The following is a 23,940-nucleotide window of genomic DNA, read 5'->3' as shown; positions in this document are numbered from 1 at the left end:
TATCAAGGCATTTTAAGATTTTTACTTCTAATTGTAGAGAGAAAGTTGGTTCTTGCTAAGGATTTTCAGCCAGGAGCAAAAGGCCTCAACTCATGCTATTTAGTTGAGTAGATACTGATGTCTTAGAGTGTGCCCAGCAGTGCTAGTTGCCAGAGTCATGGTTAAGAAAAAAAGACCCAGTCTGTGTGGAGCTGCCTAACATCTCCCACCACCTGCCACAGTGGTCAGTATAACCTAATCTTTATGGCCTGCTGTGTGCGGGGGAGGTTGATGGAGATCCGGCTCTACGGGACTGCCTAATGTCTCCTACCGCCTCCCATGATGGTTCATATCTTTTTGGTTTGCCTGTGTGTGAGGGAGGCTGATGGAGGAGCAGTAGGAGATCACTAGTTCCCAGGGGGAAGGATCACGTCTGAAGCTACTAGAGGCAGTTTAAGACAGAGCAGTGCGCATCTCTCTCAGACCCAGAGCCTGCCTTCTGCTAGGATCAGCCAGCTTGTGATTCAAGTAGAGGGCTGGCTCCGTTGTCAGAAAGATGAACAAGCTGACGCCTTCTCTGTCCTCAGCTTGGGCCTCTGCCTGCCTGCTCTTCTGTCCTCTGTCCCCTAGACATACATCTGTTGCTGTTTTAGCAGTTAATGTGATTTGCATCTTTCTAGCAAAAGATTATTCCATAATCAAATACTCATCAAATCATTAGATAAATAAGACAGGAAAAAACAACAACCAAAAAACAGCGTTGTTAACATCTTGCAGTTTTTTCCTAAGGGTCATCTCTCATGACTTGTTTTGAGTACATATATCTCTTTCATTAAATGTCCTGTATCCGTGTAACCATTTTTGTCACCTGTGCAGTGGAGTGAAAAGCCAATTTTTATTAGTATCAGAATAATTCCTCAGAAGACAACTTGGTGGTTTTGGGAAAAGAAAAGAGGCTTAAAAGTCCACGTGAGAAAGATGACTTCTCAAGGGCATGCTCTGGAGTGAAAGGATCAGCGTGCATAGGATAACATGATGGTCACTGAAATAAGTCAGAAACAACTCTGACTAAGGTAAGGAGAAATACACGCACGTCTCCCATGCCGCTTCAGTACCCTCTCCCTGGCAGAGTAACTGTGGAAAGATTGAGAAGGTGATGAGTCTAACTACACGGAAAGGACATTGAGTCAGTTTTATGTGAGTCTCAAAAGGCAAGGAGATCCAAACCTGACATCCGGGTTACATCAGACAATAGACCCCTTGACAATAAAATGTAATCTTTTTCTCCATATAGATTTCCAAAGGCTTCAGCTTTTGGAAGCAAAAGTAACAAAACGGCTGTTAGGTATGAATGACAGCCTTAGTGTGGACACATTTGTTAGGTAAAATTCTGATTTTTTTCACCACAACATGACTCTTACCTGGATTCAACAATTACCAATATGTGGTCAATATTGTTTCATCTAGACCCCAACCAATTGCCCTCTACTTTATTTTGGAAGCAAATCCCAGGCATCATATTTCTTTCTTAAATACTTAGCTTTGAAACTCTACAAGATAAGGACTTAAAAATATATAACTACAATACATTATAATATCTAAGCTGCCCCTACCTCAATGTTACCAAATATCCAGTCTATTCAAATTTCCAATTGTTTTATAATTTTTTTCTCCACAATTTTGTTTGGATTAAGATCTAAGTAAAGTTCCCACCTCATTCACACCAATTTTTGAAATGGCCTTTTAAGACTTCTCTAGTCTACGGGCCCCTCCATTTCTTTCACTTTCCCCTTTGCAAGCCATCTGTTGAAGAAACTGGTTTTGATCCTTTATGTATTTTCATGGTCTAGATATTCTGATTGTATCTCCAAGTTGTAATTGAACATGTTTCTCTGTCTATTGTATTTCCTATAAATTGGTAGTTGGACGTGCAGCTTCATCATATTGAGGTTTAGTTATTTTGGACAAGACTGATTCATAGCAGATGTGTTTGTATTAGTTACCTACCATTGCATAACAAATTGCCCCTGAAACTTAGTGGTGTAAAACATCAACAAACATTTGTAATATTGCACTGTGTTTGTTGGTCAGGTAGTCGAGAATGGCTTAGCTGAGTGGATGTGGCTGGGGTTCTGTCATGGGACTGCAGTTAAGATATCAGCTGGTGTTGCTGTCATCTGAAGGCTGGACGGGGGTCGGGGGGGGCAGCCGGAACTGCTTCCAAAGTCTCATTCACATGACTGATAAATTGGTACTGGCCTTTTGGGAGGAGGCCTTAGTTTCTTCCACGTGGATCTCTCTTTACGGCTACTTGTTTCCTCCAGAGTAGTCGATCCAGGAAAGTGAGGTAGAGGGCACTATGTTTTTTATAATCTACCTTGGAAGCTGCACATTGTCGTTGTGCATTATTTTCTTAGTTACACAGTCACCTGTCTTCATCGCTGAGGGGAGCTAGACAAGGATTTGCATACCAAGAAGTAAGGATCATTGGGAGTCATCTTGGAGGTTGGCTCCCACAGCGTTCATCAAGAGGTACACAATGTCTTTCTGTCTCTCTGTGATATTAGCAACCATTGATGCTCAGTGCCCAAGTTCACTAATTCATTAGATGCTGTGAAATGGTTATATTCTATTATTCCTTGTCCATGTATTAGCTGAAATACTTCTAAAGGTAGAGAAAAGAGTACGAGAAGGCAAAGGAAATTTGCCTGTCTCTACTATTTGGTTACCAGTAGTTCAGTTTACTATAGAAAAGTCAGGACAAATGCTTAATTCTTTCTGTTTATCAGTTTTCAAAATAGAGTTGGTTTCCTAGCATCATCTGATGATTAATTAGGCTTTAAAAAAATTATGAGCTCATGAATTTAAATATATTTGATGTATTTCAATTAATTGCTGCTACTATCTTATTAACATTCATATAGTCTATAGGTTGGCTGAATAATGGTCCCCCAGAATGTTCATGCCTGGAAGCTGTGAATATTACCTTATATGGCAAAAGGAATTTTATAGATGGGTCTTGAGTTGGGGAGATTTTCCTGGATCATCCAAATGGGTCAGTGTAATCACAGTGTCCTTATAAGAGGGAGGCAGGGGATCAGGGGAGAAGGCAATGTAATGTTGGATGTGGAGATGGGAGTGCTGAACTTTAAAGGTGGAGGAATGCCAGGTTTGCAGCTCTCAAGCTGAAAAAGGCAGGCAAACAGATTTGTCCCCCAGAAGAGCCAGTTATGTGGACACTTTGATTTTTAACCCATTGAGTTCATTTGTACTGTTTTAAAGCATTAAGTTTGTGGTGGTTTATTACAGCAGCAATAGAAAACCCATCTTTGGTCAATGGGACTGTCCTGAAACTGGTGATCTAATATCTTGTTCTAGGCTCATCTCGTACATTTGTTGCCTGAGGCCTGGAAATGGCAATTTCTCTAGGGTCTTTGTTCCTTTTAGTGGGAAATGGTGTTTTGAGACCACTAGAAGCATTCATGGATTTTTCTTCTCCCCACTGGCCCCCACCTTTTAAAATATATTTTAAAATTGTGGTAAAAACATATAAAATTAACCATCTTAATCAATTCTAAGCATGCAGTTCAGTAATGTTAACTATATTTACATTGTGGTGGAACAACTCTCTAGAACTTTTTTGGGGGGGAGTGGGTTTACTTGTTTATTCATTTTTAGAGGAGGTACTGGGGATTGAATGCAGGACCTCATGCATGCTAAGCATGTGCTCTATGACTTGAGCTGTGCCCTCCCACCTAGAACTTTTTTACCTTGCAAACCTGAAACTCAATACCCCTTGAACAGATCCCCATTTCCCTACCACCCTTAGCCCCCATGGATTTTTACCTTTTAAAAAATTGGGAAGTAGTACAATTCTTCAGTAAAAACTTTTACAAATATGTTTATTTTCTTCTAAACTTGTAGATTTTAAGGTCCTGACTCCATGCCATTTTTGGCTACTAACCCTGAACTATGTCCCCTAATGGATTTCAGATAGCCAAGCACCTAAAGGATAAACATCTTCTCTAAAACAGAGTAACAGTTTTGAAATGAAATACATTTCAGACATGAAATAATGACCATTTCACTATTACAGCTGAAAGTGTTCCCTGGACCCAGAGTTTGCCAGAATGAGTGCATTCCCAAGCCTGGTGGGACCTCTGCCCACAAAGCAGAACTACAGCTAGTGCCCTGTGTCTGGGGATTCATCCAGCTGGGCTCTACCCGTTAGCTGAACCTGTTGCTGAGCAGAAACAGTTTGCACGCGCCTGTTCAGTTCAGATCTGTAGGTGTGGCTCTCTGGGCCATGAGACTTGTGTCAAGAACCTGTGGGACACACTCGTATGCGAGCCCAGTGGCCTCTGTTGCTGGCCACTGAGGAATCCCAAGGCTCATCGGACATTGTTTCAAAATCACCGCATTAACTGATCTCTAAGACCTAGCCAGCTCCTGTTTTCCATTATTACCAATGAACTAAATATGCTTTGAGGGTGTAAGTTCCATGTATTGGGGGGAAGGAGGGGGATGGAGTCTATAAGAAAAGCCAGAGCTCAGACAGCAAGCCTGGGGCTGAAGCAGAAAAACAGCAAAGGGCCAAGGAAAGGGCTGAGTGTTAGTGGTGGAGGGGAGCAGCTTTTTAAGAGCACGTGAGGCAGGAGGGGATTGTTTCTGTGTTCTGAGGCATGAAACATGCCACGAGCTCACCTGAGGCCATGTTTGTCCCCCATTCATGGCCGAGATGGTTCGTGTACATGAATTATTCATGATTGTTTGATTGTTCATCAAAGTATCAGGTATGCTTCCTGTGCCCAGCTTGGTAGGATGTCCCTGTCCTGGTCTGTTTCCTGAGTGGGTCATGGACGAGGCCTGGGAAGTTGGCAGAGGGTGGAGGGCTGTAGGAGGAACCCAGTTTCCATGCATGGAAGTCCAGCTCTGACCCCAAGTCTCTGGGCGTCTTAAGTTGTCACTTACAGTGTGTGCCTGAGAGCGTTTTTAGAAGCTTTTCGAACGAACTTCTTACCCTGAGATCTATGAAGTCTGACATTTGGCCAAAGATCCTCATTGACTAATCTTTAGAAGGAGTCTTAGAGAAAAGGATGGTCCAGATGGAAACAGGGAGAACATTCAATAGTAACTGAGTTAGGCAAACATGCTGGCAGGAGTAGAAAATTTACAGGGAAAGAATCCCAACCACTTTGAAAACATGTCAAAAATAGCCACAAAAACAGAGACAACCTCTCTCCCCTCTAAATATTGTCCTAACTTCCATTTTAAATATTTAGATATTTAAAGCTTTAGATTTAAATCTAAATCTCTAATAAAACCTATAAAAATGCTCAAGAAAGAAAGAAAGAAAGGAAGAAAAAAACTTGTGGGAGGGAATGGCAATGCAGATAAAGTCTTGAGATTCTAAAGACATACAGACTGGTTTTGTTACTATTGGCTGGGAAGTACCTAGTTTTGTTTTTAAAGCTCTGTGTTCTCATATGTGTCACATGTTTGGAAAGAGTACATTCTAAATCATGTTCCTGTCCCCTCGGAGGAAATGCTCAAATATTAAACACACACACATTCAAAAGAGGAAACAGTTGGATAGGAACTCAGAAATCATGTGACTAATGACTAAGTTAAATTTTTTCTACTTATTAAAGGGGAAGATTCTGATGATTAGTTGCTGATTCCCCTTGCATTTTTGTCGGTTTGGAGATTTTTGAATCATGTTCCCATTGATGCTCTTTTCCACCCTGTTTTCTTCCATTTTTACTGAACCTGGGGAGAAACATTGGATCTGCAACTCCTCGGATGCAAGCATTTGGTACAACTACTGTGGTAAGTCCAAGAGCAAAGGCAGGCAGGTACTTGTATTGTCTACTACTTGGAGGGTAAGTTTTCATAAGAACCTTCCTCTGCTGTCGCCGGGACACAGGAAATGACTGTGTGTTCTGGCTGCTGCTGGCAGTAAAAGTGATGTCTGGTTACTGCCCTGTGTGGATTTTCTCCATCCTTCACAAGTCTCTGAACTATGCTGTATGTCCTGCCCTCCAAGGGCTTCTGTTGCTCCCTGTGGTCAGCTGTCTCTACCTTGAACCCAGTTTCAGAAGCTTCCTAGTTTTGGCAAAGTTGTCTGCTTCCGAGATTTTGCCTCAGCCCTAAGACTGACCGGTTCTTCCTGAAGAGGTAGGGCTGTCCTAGCTGCTTCCTGAAACTGATTGTTGCTCCAGGCTCTGATTTTGGGGTTTTTTTGTTGTTTTTTTTGGTTTTTTTTTTTCAGCACAGGTTTGGGTAGGTAACAGGTGCACTTTGTTTCAAGCTGTGGTTTCTGAAGGCTCTTGGAATTGGATATAAGTCTGATTCTGTTAGTTAATAGCTGTGTGACTTTGAGCAAAGTCTTAGCCTCTCTGTGCCCCAGCATTTTTATCTATAAAATGAAAGTGATTTTCAAACCTACTTCTCAAGAATTGTTGTAAGGTAAAATTTTTAGCACAGAGCCACTTAGAAACAATAAAATCGATTACTTAAACAAAACAAAACAAAACAAAAACCCAGCCACATTCTTAACAGTCTAACTATTAAATGGTTGGACTTTTTTTTTATTCTTCTTCTGGGTTTGTCTTGTTTTCTTTTTGTCTCCCCCTCTTTCTCTACAAATATCTGCTGGTCTGAAAGGATGGCTTTGGGGTTTGACTGCTGTTTTGGTTTGGTACTTTCCACTGTGTTCCTCACCATGGGTTGGCTGGTCTTTTCTACCCACCGGCAACATCAGGAAAGCCTAAGGGAGTGCCTCTGAAAGCACTAATTCTTTGAGATTCTCTTGGGACAAAGGGTTTGTGGTCTAATCATTTGGGGGATTTACAGACGTACTTTGAGTTCTGAGAAGTTCTGTGACAAAGGAACCTATTTAATCCCCCAATTTTCAGTGTTACTTTGTTTTAGTCTTTGAGTATGTGTTTATGGTCCTGCAAACACACTCTGGCAAATGTTACTATGAAGTTGCTTCTGAGGATCAGTCTCACACTCATGGCTTTTTTCCTGTTTGTGATTGTGCTGAATTCCCTCTCAGCTTCTCTCTGGAATTCTCCATCCCACAAGGTCCGTTTGCATTTCCCTGTTCCAGGACCTCGTCACTGCACTAGGCCCTCTTCTCTCCTCTCCTTTGCACCACATGTCGATTGAGCCACCTTCTCTCTGCTATGTTTCCTATGGCCTTTATTTATATAACACTTCATATTATGATTTAGCTTTTATTCTTCTAGTAACAGTAACTCAATTTGTCTTTTGAGTTTTGAGGAGGGATCTTGCCTGTTTCTCTCTAACCCTGAGAAATTCTGTGGTCCTTTCCTGCTGCCCCACGGATGGAGGGACCGTGGGGAGCAAGTGGGATTCAGGGCTACAGCAAGACCTTGTTTGCGCCCCCCAACCCCCCAACACTACATTGTCCTTTCCCTGCCTTAGAGAATCCATCCTGGTCAAGATGGAAACACGTCGTGTGTGGCAAGCACTGATTGCTCCGGGTATTATTGTCCGGATGTTGGTGAAAACAATCCTTTTGATCCAGTCCTTTCCCTGAAGATGATTTGCACTTGGCATAGACGGTATGCTCGTTTGCCAGGGCTGCCATGGCAAACCATCGCAGACTAGGTGGCTTGAACCACAGAAGATTATTCTTCACAGTTCTGGGGGCTAGGAGCCTGAGAGCAAGGGTCAGCAGGCGTGGCTTCCTTCTGAGAACTCTCTCCTTGGCTGGCAGACGACCGCCTTCTTGCCGTGTCTTCATATGGCCTTTTCTCTGTGTGCGCTCATTTCTGGTGACTCTCTGTCTGTCTGAATCTCCTTACCTTTTAAGGACACCAATCATATTGGATTAGGGCCCACCCTAATGGCCTCTTAAAGGCCTTATCTCCAAATACAGTTCCATTCTGAGGTCCTGGGGGTTAGGACTTCAACATATGAATTTAGGGGGAACATAGTCCAGCCCATAACATATAGAAATGGCAAGAATTGGCCATTTTATTTTCCAGCTTTGGAAAAGGCAGAAAATGTAGGTGTGTGAGTGAATCAGTCCACAGAGCCCTGGACACACACTATCCTGTAACCTAGAATTGTCAGACTCAGTTCTAACCTTTTTTTGGCCAAAGGTAGTCCTGAAACTCAAAGAATTTGTGGATTATTTAATTAAATCGATATTCACTGAGCATCTGGCCTGCGCCTCTTCTGGGCACCGAGGAAATTATATAGCAGTGAGCAAGCAGCAAAATAAAAGTCCCCACCCTGGGGGAGTTTCAATCAGTAAGATACCCAGCATGTCAGATGGTGGTGACCCCAGTGAGAAAAGAATAAAGCAGAGTAGGGGACAGAGGGCAGAGACGGGGCTAGGTGTTGCGTTTTAAATTAGGGTGACCAAGGAAGGCCTCACGGAGGAGACATCCAGCAAGGACTGGAATGGTTGAGGGAGTGAGCCATGCCTGTGTCTAGGGGAAGGCGGGGAGGAAAGAGCCGCACACCACCCTTGATGCGGGAACACGGCTGGTGTGCTGCAGGGTAGCAAAGAGGCCAGTGTGGCTGCAGCGGAGTGAGTGCAGGGGAGGTAGTAGAAGACGAGGTCGTAGAGGGAAAGGGCGGTGGGGGTGAGGGCCCTGTAGGTCAGGGCATGACTTAGCTTTACTGTGAGCCAAGCTTGGTCTGGCTTCTGTGTTAATAATACCCCATAAGGGGGCAGAAGTGGAAGCAGGCAACCTGTTGTGAGACTGTTACAATAATTCAGGTGAGTGAGAAAATGGCGACTCGGACCAGAGTGTGACTCAGACCAATGGAGGTGATGAGGAGGGATCAGAGTCTGGAAATACTCTGGAGATGGAGTCGATGAGATTTGCTGATCAATTGGATGTGTGGTTGCATCTGGTCTGCCCAGCTAAGCATGTGTGTCTTGGCATCTGGAGTGTCCCCCCTACCCCAAGCAGACCACCCTCTTTACTGGTCTTTATTCACACTTCTACTATTCTCTAACCGGAAACATTCTTGTCCATCTTTCTGTTTTATACAAACCTTTTGCGGTCCATCAAAAGTCCTGTCTGCTCTACAGAGTCTAGTCAAGTCAGTTGAAGTTAATTCAGTTTAGTAAGTCTTTAACAGGCATTAGGCTTAGTCGTTATGCTGGGGAATACTGAGAATGCAAAGGTTATGTAAGATGTAGCTGCATCCTCAAGGAACTTCTGGCTTTTGTCTAGTTTATGTGTAGTAGGAGGGATAACTGGGCACATCTGCGGGATTCATTCATTTATTCCACAAACTCGGCATAACCACTGGGAAGTCTAATGGCCATTTGGAGCTAGAGCTATTGACCTACACCCCTTTCCAAATCTATTACTTCCTAAATCTCCCCTATCTCATCATTTGCTTAATTCCCAAACCAGAGGAATCCTTCGTTATCTCTTTCCCTTATTATCCACATTCAGTTTCTCTGTGATTCTTATTTTCATTATCTCCAGAATATATTCTAAAGCCAACTACTTTTCACTGTCCTCTGCTGACCACTCATGCCACCCTCATCTCCTCTCTGGCCTCTGTAACATCCTCTTAAACTGTCCTCTCTCCACTTCAGTTCTTGCCCCCATACAATCTGTTATTGCCACAGAGGCCAAAGGCACCTTTTAAAAACGTAAGAAAATATTACTCCATTGCTTAAAACTCTTGAATGGCTTTTCACTTTAATTAGAGTGAAATCCCAACTTCATACCAAGATCTCCAAGCCCCTTCAAGATGGTCCCTGATTCCTATGATTCCCACCCTCCCTCATTATTTTCCATTTATATTGGCCTTTATTGGTACTATTGTTACTGTTTGTATTACCAGCATAACAAACATAAAATTTACCCTTTTAACCATTTAAAAAAATTGAAGTATTTACAGTGTTGTGTTAGTTTTAGGTATACAGCAAAGTAATTCAGTTATACATATAGATATATATATATATCTATATATCTATATGTATATCCTTTTTCAGAATCTTTTCCATTATAGGTTATTACAAGGTATTAAATATAGTACTCTGGGCTATATAGTATGTCCTTGTTGTTTATCTATTTTACATATACTAGTGTGTGTATGTTAATCCCAAACTTCTAATTTATCCTTCCCCCCTTTCCCCTTAGACGACCATTAAGTTTGTTTTCTATGTCTGTGAGTCTGTTTCTGTTTAGTAAGTAAGTTCATTTGTATTATTTTTTAAGATTCCACATATAAGTGATATTTGTCTTTCTCTGTCTGACTTACTTCATTTAGCATAATAGTTTCTAGGTCCATCCTTTTAACTATTTTTAAGTGTATAATTCAGTGACATTAGGTACATTCAGAATGCTGTGCAATCATCATTACTACCCATTTTCGGAACCTGTCATCATCCCAAACAGAAACTCAGCACACATTAAAAAATAACTTCCCATTTCTCCCTCCCCTTAGTCCCTGGTAACCTCTGCTCTTTCTCTTTCTGTGAGTTTGCCTATTACATATATTTCACAGAATGGTCTTTGTGTGTACATGTGTATGTGTCTGTTTTTGTTGCTTGAACATGTTGAAGTCATTCTCACCTCTGAGTCTGCACTCCTGATTAAAACACTCTTTCTCCAATGACCAGAGGGCTGGTTCCTTCCTGTCACTCACTGAGTAATGCAGTTGAGGTATCTCTAACTCCCCCCACCTCCCCATTCCTCTATCCCCACGGTACACTCAATCTTTAACTCATGACCTTGCTTGATTTTTTTTACTAGAATGTACATTTATCAAGAGCAGGGCCCATGACTATCTTTGTTCATTGTTTCTCTAGTGCCTAGAGCAATGTTTGGCACATAATTAATGCTAAATACACATTTATAGTCTACAGTGTGCTGTGTGCCAGAGACATGAAACATGAATGAGACATGCTTCCTGCCCTCAAGGCTTGTGCTATTTTTATGAAGAAGACAGACATATAAACAAATAATTGTAGTAGAGATTTTTGAACGACCATTCAAAGATGATCAAGTACTATGAATGACAGTGTGTTTGTGACTGTGGGAGTGGGGCAGTGTGGGGGAGTTAAGAAAAGCTTAATCCTAGGTATTTTATTCTTTTGGTGCTGTTGTAAATGGGGTTGTTTTCCTAACTTCCTTTTCATACAGTTCATTGTCAGTGTATAGAAGTCCAACTGGTTTTTTTGTATGTTGACTTTGTATCCTGCAACTTTACTCCATTTTTAAATTAGTTCTAACAGTTTTTAATGGAGTTTTTAGGGTTTTCTAGATATAAAGGTATATCATTTGCAAATGGAAAATTTTACTTCTTCCTTTTTTATTCAGGTGGTTTTATTTATTTTTCTTATCTAATTGATCTGGCTAGGACTTCCAGTACTATGTTAAGCATGGTTATCCTTGCCTTGCTCCTGACCTTAGAGGAAAAACATTCAGTTTTTCACTGTTGAATATGGTGTTAACTATGGGCTTTTCATAGATGGCCTTCATTATGCTGAGGCCATTTCCTCTACTTCTAGTTTGTTGAGAGTTTTTATCATGAAAGGGTGTTGAGTTTTATCATCTCTTGAGATGGTCATGTGATTTTTTTTCTTCTTTCTATTAATGTGGCATATCACATTAGTTGATTTTTGTATGTTGGACTGTCCTTGCATCCTAGGGATAAATCCCACTTACTCATGCTGTATGTTCCTCTTAATGTGCTGTTGAATTCAGTTTGCTAACATTTTGTGAGGACTTTTGCATCTAAATTCATCAGGAATACTGGCCTACAGTTTCTTTTCTTGTGGTGTCTTTTATAGTAGTGCTGGCCTCATAAAATGAGTTTGGAAGTATTCCCTTCTATTCATTTTCTGGGAAGAGTTTGAGAAGGATTGGGGTTAATTTCTTTTTTTTTTTTCTTCAAATCTTCTTTTTTTTTAAAAAAAAAATTGAAGTATCGTCAGTTTACAATGTTGTGTCAGTTTCTGGTGTACTTATTTAAATGTTTGGTAGAATTCACCTGTGAAGCCAGCTGGTCTGGGACTTTTCTTTGGGAAATTTTAAATTACTGATGCAATCTCCATACTACTTATAGATCCGTTCAGACTTTCTGTTTTTCAGTCCTTTGGGGATCCCCTTTGGAAAATTTGAGACTCTGCATGAAGCAACCTCTTTCCTTCTAAGTGAAATTGGGGAATAGGAGATCTCTTCCTAATTAGGCTGTGCCAGGAGCAGTGTCTCTGGTGAGAGGGCGTCCTGAGTCTCCCTACTGAGTCAGTGAGTCTGGTTTTGCAGTCTCCTGGGACGCAGGAAACTTGCAGTTGGTTTCTGATTTCTCACAATGGTCCATGAATTATCGCTGAATTGATATGTTTGTGGGGCAGAGGAGGACTTCCTAATCTTCCATCTTGCTGATGTCACTCCTTTGGGGATGGAGATATTTTTAACTGCCCTCAGTTTTTCTCTTTATAAAATTTTAATGCTAAAGGTAGTTTTAGGGGGCTGACATTCACAATACCCTACTTACTGGAAATGATTTATAATAATTTATTGACATTTTCTTTATTCCATTTAGATGACAAGAAGTTCCCTATTTCAATAAGTACTAAACCCTGTATAACATTGAAGGGAAGCAATGGATATTTGTATCTTTACTTCATTCCAAGTAAGTCCAAAGTTTTGTTTTTGTAGATCAGTTTAAAGGGTTCCAGAAATATCAATGGTGAATGATTGTGTTCTAAATGTTATGTGTATTTGTTTTCTGTTGCCATGTAACAAATGATCACAATCTTAATGGCTTAAAACAGTACATATTTTTAATTTCATAGTCTTTGTGTATCAGTAGTCTGGGCATGGCTTAGCTGTGTCAGCTTCAGGAGGTCTCCCACAAGGTTGAAATCAAGGTGTTGGCTAAGGCTAGGGTTTCTTCTGAGGGCTCAGATGGGGGAAAATACACTTCTAAGCTCATGTGGTTGTTAACAGTATTCAGTTCCTGGCTGGCTATTGGCCAGCCCTCAGTTCCTTGCCATATGGGGCTTTTCAACATGGCTTCTTGTATTTTCAAAGCTAGCAAGGGGCACAGTTAGCTAACAACACTTAGGGTTCTCTGAAAAGAAGATATCAAGAAGGAATTAGACATACAAGAGATCTTTGGAGGGAAATGCTTGTAAACAACAAAAGAAAGAGGAAGCCAGAGCAGGCAAGGAGAGGACTCAGATTGAGGTGTAGGTCTGAAACCTTTGAAATGAGAAAGAAGGAAGGAAAATTTGGTAGGATGCTCATCAGACCAAAAGGCATGCCTGAGACACTCTCAGCCAGGTCAATAGGGAGCTTTAGAGCAAAGATTGCCTGTCACAAGTGTCCATGACAGGCAGGAGTTGGCTACCTCTAGTGTCCTCGCAGTGCTTGGTCACTATAGGAGCAGACTGTGAGAGTTTGGCCTCTGGTTGAGTGCTGGGATGGATCTGAGAGTGCAGTAGCTGGAGGCTGTCTGCCAACTACCTTCCACCCAGCGGATTCTTTGGAAGGGAGGTTTGAGTAGCACACTTGCATTGCCACAACAAATACCTTAATTATTCACTAAATGCGGCATTTATTTAATATTATATTAGTTCAGTAACAAAATAATTATGTGGTCATATTTTTTATAATGTTTTGTGGTTATGACCTGAGTTTTCCTAGAATATACTAGAACATCTGTATAAAATGTTGGCCATATTCATAGAAATCAACCTTATTTTTATGGCCCTATCTCCATTTAAATTCAGTAAGAGCTCTAAGTACAATCTTGGACCAAAAATAGTTTTGGAATGGAAATGATTTATTTTGAGAATTTATAGCCTTGCTAATAAATTATATGCTACTATTAACTAATTGACAAATAAGCCTTCCTCAAAGTTATTCCCAAAAGTTCCTGGAGCTGTCTTAGATGAGCTCAAAAACAGTCTTCTTTTTGCTAACCCCTGACATCCGCCATGTTTCTTGTCTCTCACTCCAACACCTACATTGATATCTCTGGCCTGCTGAGCCATGCAAGTGGTACGTCACTTTGACCCTTGTTCATGGGCCTGATGTTACCACAGTGATATCCAAAGTGCAAGAAGCTTATCCAGATATAAACTGTTGAGGTGTCAAAGCAGCACCTCCTTTCTTGGAGTCATTGAAGACTAGAATCATAGTGTGTTCCATGCAGAAATGCAAGAAAGTCCCTTGTGCTGCATTGATGGTGGACACCGTAGCAGTACTACTGTGTGCCCATATCTCAAGGCATCCTTTGTGAAGTCAGCTCTTCAACTTCTGTACACATCCCTGACTTGGGAGAGGTTCAAGTCAAAGTCCACGGAGTGGGCGATGGGACCACTGTTTGAAACAGATTCTATGATGTGCCTCTTCTCCACGCTTTACCTTGCAAGTAGAGAAGTGGAGAGATTAGAAAGTTTGGTGGTACTTTAGGTTCAGAGTAATGAGGACCTGCATTAAGATAGTGGTAACAGGGATGAAAGGAGGCTAGTAGGATTTGCCAGGATTAGGATTTCTAGTGCCGATTTGGTGATGAAGGTGAGGAAATCAATTTTGGATCTGTTGGGTGTGGTAATAAGCAGCATTTGAGTAGAGGTATTGAGTGCATATAGGGGACAGACAGGTCTGCAGGAGAAAGATTGAGACTAAAGGTGACAATTTGGGAGTCATTATCCTATGTAGTATTTAAAGCTGGGGAGAGTGTGCACAGTGAAAATTGAGAAAAACTGAGGATAGAACCCTAAGAAGGACGAGTCAATGAGCTAGACTGGGGAGAAGCAGTCAGAAAGATTGGAGGACAACAGAAGGAAGTAGGAGCTCCAGCACCAAGGGAAGGAGAAGGTTTTGAGGAAGGAGCTGGCAGTTCTGTTAAGAATAACAAAGTTTAAGGTAAAGAAGGAAAAGTTGTTTTTTTTTGAATTATAGCTACAGTGAGTCATGGTGACTTACTAGGAAAATAACTTCAATGATTATTTTCATTATTAAAAAAGGCTGTGTATCTTTTGCAAATCTGGCCAACTGAATAATGTAAAAAAGTTGAGCAAAACTCATTTTTTTCCTTGAATTTTCCATGTTCACTGGTAATAGGAAGATCATGAGGAAATAATAGTTCATTTATTTAATTTTTAATCGAAAGGTTCACTCTCATTCTCCAAGAAATCTTTCATCAGAACTACTAAAAAGTGGGCATGAGTTGATTATCATCACTTCCTTTCCTTTCCTTTCCTTTTGAAATTTCTAGTGGAACTGTGACTATAACTGGAAATTTTATATTTTCATTTGATAGTTTTCTCAAAAATATAGGTCCTCTATTTTTAGGCATAGCACACATAATTCTCATTGTGGGACCATTCTATTTAATTATGGTCTCAGAACTTCAGTTTTCTCATCTGCAAAAAAAGGATAATAATATTCACACTATAGGTAGTTATGATGATTAAATGAGATAATGTAAGAAAAGCACAGGGCATATTTTAAGTATACAGTAAATGTTAATTATTATTTATAAAAGAATATCTTATTTGAGGGGCTAATGAAAAATTTTTTTCTTTTTAAGGGAGAGACATAAAAAAATTATATTTCAATCTCTATATATCTGTTAAGTCTATTAGTCTTCCAGAGCGCAAAGAAGTTATTTGCCGAGGATCTGATGACAATTACTCTTTTTGCAGAGCTCTGAAGGGAGGTAAGCATTCAACTTACCAGAATATGAATTTTGGATGTTGTTTAACCTCTAGCAGCCTCATTTTCCTCCTCTGTGAAATGGGTACAATGAAACATATTTTACATGGTTTTAAGGATTAAATTAGAGAATGCATATAAGAACACTTGGTACAGTGCTCAGCATAAGAATTCAAGAATTATGGTGATTAAATATAAAATATTCATATGGGTAATAGAATCCTTCTTTTGTTCCTGACATTATAGTCCTGTCCTTTTTACAAGTGAGGAAAATGATGCCTTCAGTGGTTCAGTTCTTGTTCATTTGGACAACTGGTAATGGAGTAGTCTCCTGGCTCTACCACTGTACCATACTTTCTTTCTCTTTGAAAGGAATCCTCTTGGCAGATTGCTGTTGTTTAAAAAGTGTCCATTTCTCTCACACAACAGTTTTACAATGATTTCACTTAATCCCTGTGGGATTATGTTGACGTTTTCTGTGGATTTTCGAAGTTTCACTTTCCTGAGATCTAAGATGTATCAGACTCAGCCCTACCTGCCTGCTTCTTCTCTCCCTCCCTTCATTCCACAAACATCTGTTGAACCTGATTTGAGCAAGTCATGATTTAGATTGTGGTGATATGAAGTCGAATGACAGGGTCTCCCTTTCAGAAGGTCACTCTGTTCTGGGAAAGATAATTATGGGAACAGATGTTCTAACGAAATGTCATAAATGCTAATAGATTGTATGTGCTTAGTTTTACCTAGATAGTTATCAACTTACTGTGTCAGGAGAACTCAGATAAGGCTTCAGAGAGTATTTTGTCAGAGTCTTGAATCTGAGAACATCAGAGAATAAGGCAAAAGGACATTCCCTGTAGAGGAAACAGCATCTGCAAACATATCTAGCCATGAAAGAATATGGTCCATTAGGAGAGTAGCTTTTTTGTAGCTGGAGCACAATGTGCCTGCAGGGAATTGCTGGGGATGAGCCTAGAAAAGGGAGCAGGAGCCAACATGTAAGTCATGCGTGAAATGTTGGCTCGCGTCTTGTTGTGAGTGGGTAGGGATGACCCCCCGAGATTTCCATTTTTGCAGATAACTAGTGTCCATATGGATGGTGGTGGGGATTGGCTGATGCAAGAAACTTGGATGGAAGGGAATGCAGCTTGGAGGCAGTGTGAGAGACCAGGAGGGCTGAACAAAGGCAGCGGCCCTGGGAGTGGAGGGGTGGAAGCACCATGGAAGACAGGACCGGCAGGTCGTGCTCACTGATTCGGTGTGGCCGGGAAACACTGGGTAAATCAAGGACTGCTCAAGGGCCAGTGACTCGATGGATGGAAGTGCCATTATCTGAAATGTGTGCAAAAGGAAGGGGCAGACTTTTAAAGAGAAAGGTGATGAGTTCTGGTTTGGGCATGTTGAACTCAAGGTAAGTTTGGAACATTCGTGTAAACGTGTTCATCTAGCAGCTAAGTATGTGGGCCTAGAACTCAGGACATTCTGATTTAAGATGCTTTGAGGTTATCAACAGACCCTTGAACATTTAGGAATCAAACAAGTAAGTAACATACTTATCTACTTTCAAAATCACTTTTGCTTTTGTTGTTGTTACGAAGGTATACATTTATAGGATATGATGTTTAGACAATATAGGCAAGTAAAGATAAAATAAAAATTATCCATAGTCTTACCACTTCTTACACACACACACACACCCCTTTGTTTCTTTCAAAAATACATTTATGAATAAATAAATAAATATATATTTCAAAGGCATCTTAAACTTAGTAAGTCAGTTAGCCCCAATTTCAGCATTTTGCTAGGATTGTTGTAACAAAGTACTGCAAACCGGGAGGCTTAGAACAACAGAAATTGAAGTCCGAGATCAAGGTGTCGTTGGGGCCAGGCTCTCTCTGAAGGCTCTTACGGATTATCTGCTCCAGGCCTCTTTCCTAGCTTCCAGTGGCCCCAGGAGACTCACTCTTGCCTTGCAGATGGCCATTTTCTTCCTGTGTCTCTTTGTGTAGTCTTCCCTCTATGCATGTTGGTCTACAGGTCTAAATTTCCCTTTCTATAAGGACACAGTCACATTTGATTAGGGCCCACTTCAATTACTTCATCTTAACCTGACCATCGGCAAAGATCCTACTTCCAAAAAGGCCGTGTTCACAGGTACTGGGGTCAGGACTTGACTCTCCCTGGCGGGGGACGGTGTGCAATCTAGATCGCCACACAAGGTTTGTGTCCTGCATCCTGCACGGTCTCCAGGAGACCTGGATGGGACCATCAGTGAGCTGCATGTCAATCATTTCTAACAAAATGGAAAGAAAAAAAGACTTAAAAACACCATGGCAAGTCTAGACAGAGAGACTATGGAAGAAAGGAAAAAACTTCCTATTTTAGTACTATTAATGGAAGTTTCCCCTGCTGTTTGAATAAGTGGCCCCCATTTTCATTTTGTGCTTGGCCTTGCAAATTACGTGGCTGGTCTTGGAGTCGGGTATGCAGGGACCAGGTAGTACCAGGAGACAGAAATTCAGAAGTGACCCAGGCAAAGCCCCTGTCCTTGTGGAGCTTGTAGACAAGTGGAGGAAACAAGATGGGAACTAAGTCACGAAATAAGTTAGAGATGAAAGTGAAGTAAGAGTCAGTCTGTGATAAGAGCTCTCAAGGCAAGTTCCAGGATAACCAGAGAGACCACAATGGCGGAGGCACCAGAGATGGAGGTGATGGGAGGCACTTCTTCCTCCTCTCTTCACTCTTTCACTGCCTCCTGGCCTCGAACTGGTCTCCCTGACTTTAGAACCTCCCTTAAATCCAGCCACTGTACTCCAGGTCATGTGACTCACCTCTCTGAACACAGTCTGACCAGTTCACATCTTTGGAGGTTTTCCTGCCACCTCCATTCTCTCCAGTGTGGAACCTAAGCCCATTCACGCTTGCTTCTTCCAGCTGACGTCTTAGCGTTCCTGCTGCTCCTTTGCTCTAATAACTTTGAGGCCTGTGCATAAGCTATATTGACTGTTCCCTCCCTGCCTTTGCTCCTCTTCTTCCTGCCACCTGGAATGTTCCCCCACCCTCCTTCCCATCTTTTATGACAGGTCTACTGTCACAATAATATTAATAACATTAACATTATTATTCAGAAGATGCCATGGGAGGGTGGTCTAGAAAGGAGTAACATTTAATGTCATAATAAATAATGTTTTTTAATGTTAATAACATTTACTAAGTACTATGTTCCAGGCATTGTTCTTGGCACTTACATGTATTAACTTATATAGCCCTTGTGGACAAAGAATGTCACCTGCCAAATCAGTAAACAAAGCATGTTGTGGCCATCAAACCATCGGCCACTGTAGTTACCCTCCATCCACCCTCCCCAAGGTAGACCCTGAGGGGCTTCAGGATGGAGAAAACAGGATACTGGCCCTAGAGAGTTAAGGTGCACGTCAAAGGAATGATTTCAATGAGTCCAGACCCTTGTGTCTTCCCATATAGAGAAAAGTGTTAAACTCATTAACTTCAGATGTATGTTTTTTTCTTTAATTAACAGTAATCTTTTCATGTTCTGACTACTTTTTTTTTTCCTGCAAAAACTCCTGTGTATCCTGGCTCTTCCCTTACCTCTTCAGAACAGTCCCTCAGAGCTCTCTGAGAGGCTGTCTCCCAGGCTTAAGTCCTCAGAATGTTGGCTGAATAAAACATAATTCTCAACTTTTAGGTTATGTATTTTTTTCAGTCAACACCCTCATAATAATCCTATGAGGTAGGTGTTATTATCCACTGTCATTTTATTGAGGCACAGAGAAATTAAGTGACTTACACAGAGTCACACCCTGAGTAAGTGGAAGAGCTGGGGTTGAAGTCCAAGCAGTTCTGGCCCCAGAGCCGTTACTCAACAAAAAAGCTATCCTGCCTTTATCTTTACTGCATCTTTCATTGCACGTCGTCATTGTATTTGGAATGGTTTCTGTGCATGTCTAAACCCCCAGTGACTTTAACTCTTTGAGGGAAAGGATGGTGTTATACTAACCTTTGTCTTCCCAGTCCTTGGTACATAGTAGGCCTTCAATAAATATTTGTTGAGCTATGAAGTTTGAAATGGATTGGCCTTGAATGAAAGATCATAAGATCTTGAAGATATGATCACTTTACTAAAGTCAAGAACCAACATCTCAGTATATTAGCTCCCCTAATAAGGACATACCCAGAAGCAAATAAATAAATGCTTATTTGTGAGAAAAGAACTCACACATGCAGACACAATCTATTCATTTGCTGTTAAGGATTTTCCTTAGCCAATTCAAAGAACAATAACCATCACTGTTTTGCATTTGACTATTTTACTTAAAAAATATTTTTGGTCACTGTTGCTTTTGTTAGAGACTCAAAACATTTCTACCTTTCTATCCGTACCCTGCAAGGTCACTCCTTTGTGTTTTCCAGCTGGGCCAGAGGAGTGCAGTTTTTCCTGTACGTCTGATTCTGTGCCTTACGGCTTCTGCAGGGCCAGGCCCGCGGCCGTGCATGTCCGCAGTGACTACGCACCTAGGCTTCTCAGTGCTGGGATTGGAGGGAGCTTTGCTAACCTGGCTGCCTCCCAAATCTCTCCGCCACCTTTAGGGAGATTTTTCTTTATCATTCCCTGCTAAGAGGCAACAACAGTAAACATACACATGTATAACTTGGGATGAACCATATTAGTACTAGCTTGTTCATCATTCATTCATCACCGGGACCAGTGGGCCTTGAGTTTTTACCCTCTAAGGGATGAGATATAGCTGGTACTGAGAGGAGCTCAGGGTGGCAGAGGAAGAAGCCACAGGACAGTCATAGCCAGGGTATAAGACTCATTATTTCTCTACACTTTTGCTTGGGACTGCTTCTGTCAGGAGGAAAACTGTAAAAGTTGCACTCCATACTACTATTACCAAAAAAAAAAAAAAAAACCAAAACCATCTAATGTGCAGTAACTTTCTGTACTTTTTTGCAGAGACTGTGAATACAACAATAGGATTCTCCTTCAAGGGACTACGATTTTCTAAGGTATTGTTCAAGTCATTTTGTACTTTCTAAACCTTTTGCAGTAACAGATGTGTTAAGAATTTGAAACAAGCAATTCATAACTTCTAAAAATATTGATTCAAGATTAAGATGTTTAAGATTTTTTTTTTAAACTTCTTCTTGGTTTTGGATATTCTGCTATTTCTTCTTTCTGTAGAATGCAGAAAAATAGAAAACTTACACCAAAGAAAGCCCTTTTGAATTTTATTTTTCCCTTCCAGCATACATTGCTAAAAGTAAATGCAAATGCTCATTGTGTATACATTGAATGATTTGGGTGAAAGCACTACATACCTGCTATGTATAACTCAGGAAATGCCTCCATGGACAATAATGATGTAATTTTAGACATTTGCATTCGATACCTAGCAATGACATTTTTCACGTTTCACTTTGGGTGATGATTTTAAAATAAATGTTAGTAATGTATATTTTTTATCAATTTTGTTACAAGGTGTATCTTGTTTGAAAAATCTCATTGGTAGGCTAGTTTCAAGAAATTATTTTTAAAATCCTCTCGGAATTGGGAAATAAATGGGTTTTTCTGCTCACTGAATTTTAAGGCATACAGAATTGCAGCTCATTAGAAAACAGAAAAAATGATAACCAATTCAGTGTAAATTGGCTTCCTCCTCATAAGACAAAATTCTTATAAAAGTCTTACAAGTTAGAAGCATCTAACATTCTATATTGTATTTCTCACTGCTCGTTTTAGGGACAATACAACTGTGTTGCAGAAGCCATCTCTGGGGACACTGAAGAAAGGCTCCTTTGCTTGAACTTCACCATCATACATCATCCTGATTCCAGCTAGAATAAATGAAGTATTATATTTTTATTTTTCAAAGGTTTTATCCTTCCCTTAATTTTTTTTTCACACAGTATATTAGTTTGCTGGGACTGCCACAGCAAATACCAGACTGGGCAGCCTGAACTTCAGAAATTTATTTTTCACAGATCTGGAGGCTGGAAAGCTGAGATCAGAGCTTTAGCTGCTCTGGTTCCTTTCGAGTCCTCCCTCCTGGGCTTGGGGATGACCTTCTTCTCCCGATGTCTTCACACCACCTTCCCTCTCCGCGCGTGTCCTAATCTCTTCTTATGAGGACACCAGTCGAATCGGTTTAGGGCCCACCCAAGTGACATCATTTTACCTTCATTACCTCTTTAAAGACTCTGTCTCCAAATCCAGTCACAGTCGGAGGTACTGAGGGTTCAGGCTTCAGCTTGCGGATTTTGAGGGGACACAGTGCAGCCCATAACACAGAGGTAATGCAGTCTCTTCAGTCAGTTGACTTCTCTCCATTTCCGGCCTCTGCTCTGGGGCGAGCAGCTGGCCCTGCCCCCCTGGCCTACTCTGCTGCCTCCTGCCTGCTCTTCCCGGGCCTGCTCAGGGCCTCAGGTAAAGTCTTCTTCACAGAACAGCTTCAGTGATACTTTCAAATCCAGGCCCAGTCCTGTCACCACAGTGCAGCTGGAACAAAACAAAACAAAAGCAAGCAAGTCCCTCCGCATGGCTTTAGATTCCCTCTGGGATAAAGTTGGAATCTTCTGGACGGTCTGCCAGGCCCTGCCCCGCTTTCCCTCTTCAGCCTCTTCTCCCACCACTTTCCCCTTACGCTCTCTGTTCCAGAATGTGCCATCCTCCCTCCTTCACCCACACAGTTCCCTCCACCTCACCTCCACACCTCTATTCTACCTGGCCTTTATCCCTTATCTGTAACAGGTGTGACCTTTCTTGGCTCAGGTGCTTGTCCCCAGGGAATTATCATCAGGTAGTGTGTAGCACGCCTCTTACACTTCTGACACTGGGCAGAGGCAGTCCTGAGTAGAGCCCTTCAGAAACCATGTAAGATGGAGCCAGGTTTTGAGGCTCCTGTGGCTTTCTTGGTCCCTCAGATCTCTTTCTCCCACCTGCCTTTACCTCATCCAGGCAGGACCAGCTGTCTCTGTTACATGCTTTTGTAGACCTGTGTCCTTTCCTTCCAGTACTCAGCACTCATTTTGTCCTTCTGTTGATCACCCGTCACCAGACTAAGCTCCATGAGCCCGGCCGGGCGGTCAGTTCAGCTTTGCTCACCACCCTTGACCCAGCACCTTGCATAGTACTTAGGCTTGAATTTGCTCTGAAGCCATCTGTGTTGAATGGATAAAAGAACATTTTCTTCTTATAACATATTCAAATAATAGATACCGAAAGCAACATTCATGTAATCACTCACCTGATATTTACTGAGCACCTGCTATATGTCAGGCCTTATTCTAGATGCTGGGGATAACAGCATTTAACAATCCAGGCAAAATATATCCTTGCCCTCACAGAGTTCATATTTTTGTGGGAACAGACTGACAAATAAATGATAGAGTACTTTAGAAACAAGCCTGCTCTATATAAGTGCTCTGAAGAACGATAAAGCAGGGAAGGGGATAGGGACCCAGGCGGGGAGGTGGTGGTTGCATTTTCAAATAAGGTGGTCAGGAAAGGCCCCACAGAGAAGATATCTGAAAGAGCCGAGGGAGCAGGCCGGGTGGTTTTCTTTAGTAAAGGCATTGCAGGTTGAAAGAACAGCTGATGTCAAGGGAGTGAGGGGAGGGGAGGTTAGCACGGCGTCTGTTGCGGGTGGGTAGGTACGTGCTGTGGAGTTTGACAGGCCATTGTTAGGACTTTGGCTACCGCTCTGAGTGAGATGGAAAGCTCTTGGAGGGTTCTTTGTAGGAGAATGACATCAGCTCCCATTATAAAAAAGGCTTATTCTGGCACTTAGACCTGGGAAAAAACTGGGGAGCTTTTTGTGATAATCTCGGTAGGAAAGGAAGGAGGAAATTGGGAAGTAATCCAGAAAAAGGATGATGGAGGAGGTGGTGAGACGTGATCTATGCTGGATATATTCTGAAAGTAGAGACAACTCCAAAAATACTTTTGTCTATGTGTTGGATGTAGGAAATCAGACAAAGGGAGGAATCATGGATGATTCCAACTTTTTTGCTTGAGCAAATGGAAGGATGGAGTTGCCATTCCTTGAGATGGGGGTGTCAGAGAGGAGCAGGTTTTAGAGGGGAAAATCAAGAACTTGGTTTTGGACATGTTGAGATATCTATCAGACATCCAAGTGGAGATTTTGCAAAGGCAGTGGAAAAGTGAGTCTGAAGTTCAGGAGAGAATTCTGGGCTGGAGATCAACATTTGGAAATTGTCAACAAGCAGAGAGGAGTGTCAGCAGAGAAAATAAGAG

The 23,940-nt window shown here is 41.5% G+C and overlaps 1 protein-coding gene across 1 annotated transcript; it reads left to right on the top strand.

The window, feature by feature from the left end:
* Nucleotides 1-5,635: 5,635 nt before the first annotated feature.
* LY96 (lymphocyte antigen 96) lies at nt 5,636-22,797 on the top strand. Its single transcript, XM_006202403.4, has 5 exons — nt 5,636-5,808; nt 12,538-12,627; nt 15,538-15,666; nt 20,641-20,693; nt 21,427-22,797. The coding sequence occupies exons 1-5, from the start codon at nt 5,697-5,699 to the stop codon at nt 21,523-21,525; spliced, it is 483 nt and encodes a 160-aa protein (XP_006202465.1). The 5' UTR covers nt 5,636-5,696; the 3' UTR covers nt 21,526-22,797.
* Nucleotides 22,798-23,940: the final 1,143 nt, after the last annotated feature.

This window comes from Vicugna pacos, chromosome 29 (genome assembly GCF_048564905.1).
Source record: "Vicugna pacos chromosome 29, VicPac4, whole genome shotgun sequence".
NCBI classification, from domain to species: Eukaryota; Metazoa; Chordata; class Mammalia; order Artiodactyla; family Camelidae; genus Vicugna; species Vicugna pacos.
The sequence above is the reverse complement of the archived record's forward strand: the minus strand, read 5'-3'. Positions and strand labels throughout refer to the sequence as shown.

Excerpts from the sequence above, each read along its gene's own strand:
- LY96 (XM_006202403.4), top strand. The coding sequence starts at position 5,697 with ATGTTCCCATTGATGCTCTTTTCCACCCTGTTTTCTTCCATTTTTACT. Across the intron at positions 15,667-20,640 it reads TTGCAGAGCTCTGAAGGGAG|AGACTGTGAATACAACAATA; the intron begins GTAAGCATTCAA and ends ACTTTTTTGCAG. Across the intron at positions 20,694-21,426 it reads AGGGACTACGATTTTCTAAG|GGACAATACAACTGTGTTGC; the intron begins GTATTGTTCAAG and ends TGCTCGTTTTAG.